At 38.6% G+C, this 8,592-nt stretch overlaps 1 protein-coding gene across 1 annotated transcript in view; it reads left to right on the top strand.

Annotated features, from left to right (window-relative positions):
- Positions 1-705: 705 nt before the first annotated feature.
- GRIK1 (glutamate receptor, ionotropic, kainate 1) overlaps positions 706-8,592 on the top strand; it is a gene marked incomplete at its 5' end in the record, with an annotated part of 73,232 nt that continues 65,345 nt past the window's right edge. Inside the window, 2 exons of the mRNA XM_009872902.1 lie at positions 706-873; positions 3,261-3,518. Of these exons, the coding sequence (XP_009871204.1) occupies positions 706-873; positions 3,261-3,518 (426 nt within the window). The remainder of the gene's footprint in view (positions 874-3,260; positions 3,519-8,592) is intronic.

Below are 8,592 nucleotides of genomic sequence, written 5' to 3'. Positions count from 1 at the left end.
GGGCTCCCCAACTCAAGAGAGACCAACGGAGAGCTATGAGGGTGATTAAGGGACTTGAACATCTCTCCTATAAAGAGAGACCGAGAGAACTGGGGCTGTTTAGCCTTGAAAGGAGACGGCTGAGAGGGGACCTTACTAACGTATATAAATGTCTGAGGGGTGGGTGTCAAGGGGAAGGAGACAATCTCTTCTCAGTGGTGCCCAGAAATAGAACAAGAAAAAAATGGGTTTAAGTTAGAACATAGGAAGTTCCACCTCAACATGAGGAGAAACTTCTTTACTGTGAGGGTGACGGAGCCCTGGCACAGGCTGCCCAGAGAGGTTGTGGAGTCTCCTTCTCTGGAGACTTTCAAAACCCGCCTGGACGTGTTCCTGTGTGGCTGCCCTAGGGGATCCTGCTCTGGCAGGGGGGTTGGTCTAGATGATCTTTCGAGGTCCCTTCCGGCCCCGAACATTCTATGATTCTATGATCATCTTTCACAGATGTTTATCTAAGTTCTTTCATAATAACGAGTTAAGCTACAGTGACATTGTAGATAAAAACTAATGATCCAATATGCTTTTGCTGTGATGCTTTTAACAGCAGTTTAAACTGTCTTCCTTATATGAAAACTCAAATTATTATTGCTTATAATTTATTTTTCTCTTTTTATGTTCAATGATGAAGAGGTGAGTAACACTTCTCATTTATCTCTGTTTCAACAGGAGGGATATTCGAAACTGTGGAAAATGAACCTGTTAATATTGAAGAATTGGCTTTCAAGTTTGCAGTGACCAACATTAATAGAAACAGAACACTGATGCCTAATACCACATTAACCTATGACATCCAGAGAATTAACCTTTTTGATAGTTTTGAAGCCTCAAGAAGAGGTAATTATGTCAATTACTGTGTCAGTAACATACATGTTCTATACTACCTTCCTCCATCCTGGTCTCCTTTTTTGCTCCAATTGTAGCATGTGTATATTAACAGTAGCATAAAATTCATCTTTCAAAGTTATTTGAACTAAGAATGAAGCCGGGCTTGGACTTGTCATCCAGTTTCTGATAAAACACCTACATAATGTTTGCATGCTAAGAGCCCCAGATGGAAGGTGGCAAGTCCAACCCATTTTTCTTTCCAAAAAATAGATTTGCCACCTGGAATTCTGCAGAATATAATCACGGACTAACAAGGAGCACAGTGGGATGTCACAAGCCGTAATTAGCACACACACACACACAGATAACCATTATTCCTAACAAATTAGTTCTACTGTACTTTAAAGAACAGAGGCCAGTAGTCTTCCTGTTCTGAAATATTAATGTTTCAGAGTGTTAGTGACTGAAGCAAATTTGACTACTATTTGTGGTTATAAACAACTATAAGAAATGGAGGGAATAAGTTTGGAAGTTTCTTGCCTATTCTTTTATTTTTCTCAGGGGGGAAATTATGGTCCAATTTACTTGCATCTAATTTACTTGAAGACCGAAAAAGAAAGGGGAAAATAGTCACAACTCTCCTTAAGCACAGTGTATTTCTTCACCTCTAGGAGGCAACCTTGAATTTTACTAAAATTTTATATACAGCAATCTGGTTTCTGAAATTATGTCGTGTGCACACAATCTCACACAAGCAAGTCTGGGGAAAGACTCAGAAGTCAGTAAGACTTTGCAGTTCAGTTTAACATCTGTCATGGTAAATGGTGCAAGATATGCTCCCTATAAGGCAAAAGATGTGTCTGCTATAAGGCAAATGAAGGCTAGGAAATAAATATGCTTCGCATTATGAATCATGTTAGAATGCTGGTGAACTGTTGCCTTCTGAATGTCTAGGTTACTATATTATCCTCCTGGTACTCTAGTTTCTTACTAAAGACCAGAAGAAAGAGAACATTTTCAAAAAACATTGAAAATAGATTTAAGTTCTCTTTATTGCATTCTTTTTCAAGTATCTGATAGCTGCTGGAAGTATATGCTATCAAAAATCAAGCATGCTGGATATATAAACCATATAATCCCCGTAGAGTGAGAATCTCTTCTGTGACTATTGTAAAAGTACCTTCTCCATTTAATCTGTAGGGAAGAGTTTATTATAAGTATTTTTGTAAATCTAACGTGTGAGGAATTCATTCAGGGAGTAGTAATTTCTTCTCATCATTGATATTTGATATTATTTATGCAATTTGCACATTAAAATCTGTGGTCCTTTAAGAAGCCTTCTGAGTTAAATCTTGAAACCTGTGTATTTTATAGTCTGTAAAACACTCATTTCTAGACGAAAAACAGAAAAGAATTGATTTTCTGTCATATTCTATTACTGCTAGAGCACTAAATATTAATTTAAAAGATTCAGCTCCTTGTGGTTATTTGTGTACTTTGTACAAACACTGTAATTTCTAAATTTTCTACAAAGAACTACCTTACAAAGAATTCAGCACTGCAACTCAGTACAAGGCTTTATCCCAGTCAACAAAGACCTTATTAGAAACAGCTGCAGTACTAATGGACAAAAGTAATTAATATTACTTCATCTTCTGTGTGTTAGCCTGAAAAGACATGGGAAGGAAATAAAAATGAAGACACGTAAAGGAGAGATTCTTGTGGCTGAGATATAGTCACAAGGAGAAATAAAACTTTGTTTTTCACTGATTTGGACAGGTATTAAAATGTCAGCGTGTGTTGGTTCTTTATTTTCCTGTGTCATTATTGAGGGCTTCAGGCTTTACTGCCTGTTTTGTAAACACAGATTAAGGAGCGCCATGAATCATAGTGCCCTTTACTGTTTATATTCTTTCAGTAGGCTGAAATTAATGCAACTCACGTGGGTAAAAGCTTGCCAGTCCTGGAGGGAATCCACATGGTGTCTGTTGTGACTCCGTGGACGTATTTCCTGATCCACTGCCATGAGAATTAGTTCATATGACATCCCTTTGGCAAGCCTGTAGCCAGATATCTCCTGGTTTCTCCAGTATAGTGCCATTCTGAGAAAGACAATTTAGGAAACAATGTTATCTCAAGGTAATGAGCAAAGAAGTTGGTTTAGGTTGTTTGGGTTTTTTTGTAGCAAGCAGGTTCTAGGATATAACACTAATCAGTAAAGCCAATTTCATGAACCATTTGCAAACCTCTCAGTGGGTTTGGGAGCATCATGTTTACCCATTCCCATTTTGAAATGATGGGGACAGATGGAGAATAAATGATCTTGGTAAACATCACACAAGTTGCTTGCTTCTGCCAGCTCAGAGCTTCTTCCTCTCCCTTCCTCTCCCCCTCAGCATGCGACCAGCTCGCTCTTGGTGTAGCTGCTCTGTTCGGACCTTCCCACAGCTCCTCCGTCAGTGCAGTGCAGTCCATTTGCAATGCGCTTGAAGTCCCACATATTCAGACCCGATGGAAGCACCCTACGGTGGATAACAAAGATGCGTTTTATATCAACCTCTATCCAGACTACACAGCCATCAGCAGAGCAGTTTTGGATCTTGTGCTATACTACAACTGGAAAATAGTAACAGTGGTATATGAAGACAGCACAGGTAAGTAGTACTGGTGCACTGCAGTTCATGGAATTGTTGAATCATAGAATCATTTAGATTGTAAAAGACGTTTATTAATGTACATACATGAATAAATTCTGTGAGAGTGCCTGTGATAGTTCGGTTTGGCATACTTACAGCAGTTTTCCCTAGAATATAGAAGAAAAAGGTCTCTTAAGGCTCAGCAATCCTTCTGCTGCTATGGCTTTTGGAAAGCTCTTAAGAAGACACCAGAAGGTAGTTCCTGGGTTCTGAGCACTCCCTTGCTTTTTGCTTCTTATTTGTGGAACAACTAACACAGCTGTAAAGGGATTCCTCCTCTCAGGGATGCATCTACAAACTGAGAGTTCAAGCTGCAGCGTTTTTAACGTAGATGTTACCTTGCCATTTGGGTACTGAAGCTTGAATTTGAAAGTTGCAATTCATATGAATGTTTCCAGCCTGGAACTCCTAACTCAGAGAAGATCATTCATTCTTTGTGACAAGAACCTCCTCCTGGGGCACACAGTAGTCAAAGCAGTCCAGTGACATACCACAGACAATTAATAACATTTGCACATCCCTTTTTATTCACAAGGAAAAAACAAGAAAAAAAAAAACTCATTCTTGGGAACAAGTGATTTAAATGCTTATCAAGAACCAGGAGTTTGGGGTATTTTTAAGTACACAGGCTGTGGAAAGTGTCAAAATCCATGGAACTGTTTCATGTCTTTACATATACAGGCTTTACTACCCCTGCAGCATATAATGTACTCTATTTGTTTCTGAGAAATATATTAGCTGCTCTCTCATTGAGAGAACTGTGTACCTAAACTGCTCTCAGAAGGAGTCCTGTCCAGCAGGATTACACACAAAATTTGTTCCAAGAGTGGCTACAAAGAAAATAATCTCTCCTACAGTGTAAATTCATTCATGGCTTAAGGATCCATTATCGGGTTTCACAAGAAAAGGTTTTCATGCAAAAAAAAAACATTAAAAGCTCAGAGAAGTCTATAGCTCTATATAACACTAGGTAAGGCCTGTCAGCTGATTGATTTTTGCTGGTAAGGGCACATTCTAAGCAGTAGAAAAGCTTTTCTTGGAGACATCTACAGAGCTGAAGAAAACAGAGCCAACTAAATAAGACTCACACTGACAGTTATTCCACGTAAACTCCCACCATCACTATTCAAGACTATTTTTTTATGGAAAAGTTGTCCATTAGCAGTCATTGGTGCAAATTTGGCACCTCTTTGTCAACCCCACTCTCAATCTTGCATTCCCTTTTCTCTTCCCATTGCCCACAGAAATATAGCACATTCTGGAGCTCCACAGATGTGCAGGTAATATTTAAATTGGTATTTTGGCAAGCAAACTTGGATGAGCCATGAGTTCAGGCATCTACATCAGCCTTTAAAGGGAGTATAAAAAAAAAAAAAAGAAATCATGCTTTTAAAAATCACATTGTAAAAATGTGTCTGAAAGACAGAATTCTGCTAAAAAATCCACCTAAATTCAATTTAAGGCCAAAAATGTTGTATTTATTTCTGCACTCAAAAGCAGCATGTTTCCTCCAGGATCCAAGAGTCAGGACTCAGTGCCAATGTTCTGCTCCCCTTGGATTGAGAGAGTAGACCAGAGGACTGGAGACAGAAGAGAAAGCTCAAGTCAGGCTGGGCTTACTTCAGCAATCTTCTTGCACTTTCATTATGATGGTCTAGCTCAGCAGGATTTCTGCAGGACTTCCGGCTCTATATTGCCAAAATATGCTCATGGATAAACAAGTAGAGGTTTTTTTCAGCCTACCCTGTTATCAAATTAACACTCCATAACACTAAGTGCTGTGTATGTATCCAGTTACAAAAATGACTGGTATGAAAGGGACTTGATTTGCAGAGATATTTACAAAGTATATTAATCATCAGTCATCTTATTAACTTGGAGTTGGGAAAGTAAACAGGTCAACTTTGATCAATATAAATAGTCTTTGAAATTTGAGTTAGAGTGACACTATTTAGCTCAAGCTCTTTTTATTTCTCATTTCTCATGTTTGACATTGTTACACCTCAAGAACAAAAAGCATATTAACTTTTTTTTTTCTTAGACATTAATTGTATGTGAAGAGCAGCTTCATTCCTAAACAATGGGCTCACAGCTGTAACAGTGAACTTCCGATGATCCAGACCCAGACTATTCAAGCTGAGATTAGCTCTGCTCCAGGTTAAGAGTCTATTTTGAAGTTTTAAGTGTGGAAAATCCTGTTCTCATCCTTCACACTGCAGCATTGCTTCAAGCTCATGTGCTATCATGGCCGGCTCCAGCACTGAGGCTCACCTCTTGTAGTTACAATTTTCAGTGCTGCATGGACACATGATTATTTTACAGCCCCAATTTTTCATGTGCCAGTTGCATGTTATATGAAATGGACATCTCCTGGGGGCAAGTTCTTTACATCTAGGTAGCTACCTGTGCCAACAGCACTTATAACACCAAAGGCACTTGGTACGACACAGAGCTATATTCCCTTGACAGCTTAACATTTCTCCTAGTTATAATCCCAAGTTTTCATTCTTCAGTGTTTTACCACCATATCATCTTTATTCGTATCCTGTACAGTGCTTATACTGGGATAAGTCATTCTGTGTTATCTCACATACTCTTTCTGATATTGACAAAACATTAACACTTTTTCCAGTTTTTTAGAATTCGTTCAAGGTTCTAATCATATTCATTGCTGAGTATTAGTAATCTACTGAATGGACTCTGTAGGACTGTCAGTGATAGGCAAATTCTATATAAGCAGGCCTAGAAAAATCTGTGATCAAAATTGCTAAAAATTATATTTGGAGTAGGAAGTACTTACTCATCCTGCTTCTTGTTAAATATTTGGTAGTTAGATAGTACCAAATGCACCATGTTAAACAACATCACTGTCTCCTCTGAAGGGACATACTCTAAAGGTTGTATTTTGTTCCTGAAATACATTTGCAAAATTTCTTCATGTTTCCTGAGCTGAGGTGATCAGATTTTTAGCCTCTTGTCTCTAAGACTTCAGTATAAAAAAGAATGATAAAGCACACTGTAGCTGATACTTATTTCTATTTGCTGTTCTTATTATGCTATTGAAAGATGGACTTTCAGCCAAAGCCATCTTTCTTGTTAGCAAATTGATGGCCTCTGGCTATAAGTATTTATTTAAACATCTCATAGTCTTCCTGAAATTCTCATCCCACTCATTAATGCCTATAGCTTTCCAATGCTAGAGAAAAATAACGCTCCTAAGCAAGTGTATTTATTTTTTGGGACTGTGCTCCTTTTTCCATATTGAGCATAATGCATGTTATGTTTGGAGTTCCCAAGCCATAATTAACTTTCATTCTGATTATTAATTCCTCTTTATTTTTCATTGAGATGTTAGAAAAGAGGTAGTTTATATCAGGTGCAATACCTTTGTGCAAGGCAGAAAAGTGTCTCCTGAAGTTTAAATGTGGTCTAACGAAGCCTTGCTGTAGACTGTATGATACATCGAGCATGTGTTTCCCTAACCATAAATATGGTTTATCTTTCCACATGCTAGAACTGGGTAGGCATACTGTTCTCTGGTTTAATTTAGGGGTATGTAATGTATTCCTTCCAATGTCCTACTTTTGTATTTAGTTGTTTGGCACATTTATCTGTAATAGACACATGATTTTGCCACAGATAGCAGCTCAAACAAAAGGAGTAACACCATCTTCAGTGCAGATTTGACTCTGCTTTTGATCTGTCTTTCTGGAATTCAATAATTTTAACCAGCTAGGTGCTGAGAAGAGCAACTACATCAAATTCCGCATCTTCTGTAAGAATCCCTGACTTTCCCAACTTGTGAGCCTGCTCTTCCAGCATTTAAGGCACAGGGGAACCAAATATTTTTATTGTATTGGTTCAAGTAGTTTGCACAAGGCAGAATTTGAGTTCTTACAGAATTTGCTTTCTTTGAACTTGCAGTTACAAAGGACATGTAACTTGCTAATTGTAACACATTTTTCTAATAAAAAGGAGTACTTTCTCACAAAGCAGTAAAAACATTTCTACAGTTTTAAGTCTGGCTGAATTATATATACTTTTTTTTTATTATTAAAGGGGGAGAAATGGGGAGGTGAACACTTTCTACTGACACATACTACCATGCTCTCTGTTTATGTTTATTTGCCAGTTGGAACACTGTGTTTATTCTAGGCATGTTTGAGCTCCTAAATGCATCACATAGAACTTGCAGTAGTTCTAGACATGAAATATTAAAAAACTTCCATGGTTTAACATTCTACTGTACTGTCAGGGTAAAGCATTTCTCCCAGTCAAACCACTAGCTGAAGCTGAAAATCCAGCCCCAAAGTTTACTGCATCCATCAAGGTTAGAGACTACAAGAAGCTTCCACTTGGGTGGACTCTACAGCATCTTTCCTACCCAAGTTCCTGCTCCAGCACAGTCCTGCATCACCGATCAAGTCACATCACCCGCTTTGCAAAGGGGGGACCCATGCTCAAGATATGTCTCTTCTAAGCCTTTCGCAGCTTGATGAGCATTTCTTTGCCAACCTCATGGGTGGTCTGTGATGCCTACTGCCTGTTGAAGGTGGAGATTCTGATGGAGCTTGCTCTCCAGGCAAGAGAAAAGTAACTGCTCAAAGCACTGAGCTTGCCTAGGTCTTTCCCACTCCACCTAGGAGTCAGACTAAGCACTTCACATTGAAGATTTGTCCAAAATAAAGAATTCATGGTATCATAGCCAAGGGTTTGGATTGGTTGCAGAGGAGGAAGAGAAAAGAGAGCACTGATTCCCCTGTGTTGGCAGTCAATTGATTCAAGCCTGGTCCTCCAGAAATGTAAATGCAGTTCTTTTCACTGTTTCTTTGATTTCTTCAGTGCACTGTAGCTAGGCTGTGCCTTCACTTCATGTTGCAGTGGAAAGTGATAAGAAGTGCACAGTCCAAGTCTCACATGGCTGAAACAGATATTTCAAGGCACACAGCATTTTCCTCCCTGTCCAAAAAAAAGATATTAATGTGAGTGGGTAAAACCTTCACCATGCTTGCACTTATCTACTTTTTGTTGC

The sequence above is a fragment of the Apaloderma vittatum genome, unplaced genomic scaffold (assembly GCF_000703405.1).
Source record: "Apaloderma vittatum isolate BGI_N311 unplaced genomic scaffold, ASM70340v1 scaffold197, whole genome shotgun sequence".
Lineage (NCBI taxonomy): Eukaryota > Metazoa > Chordata > Aves > Trogoniformes > Trogonidae > Apaloderma > Apaloderma vittatum.
Note: the sequence above shows the minus strand (reverse complement) of the source record. Positions and strands in the feature narration are given on the sequence as shown.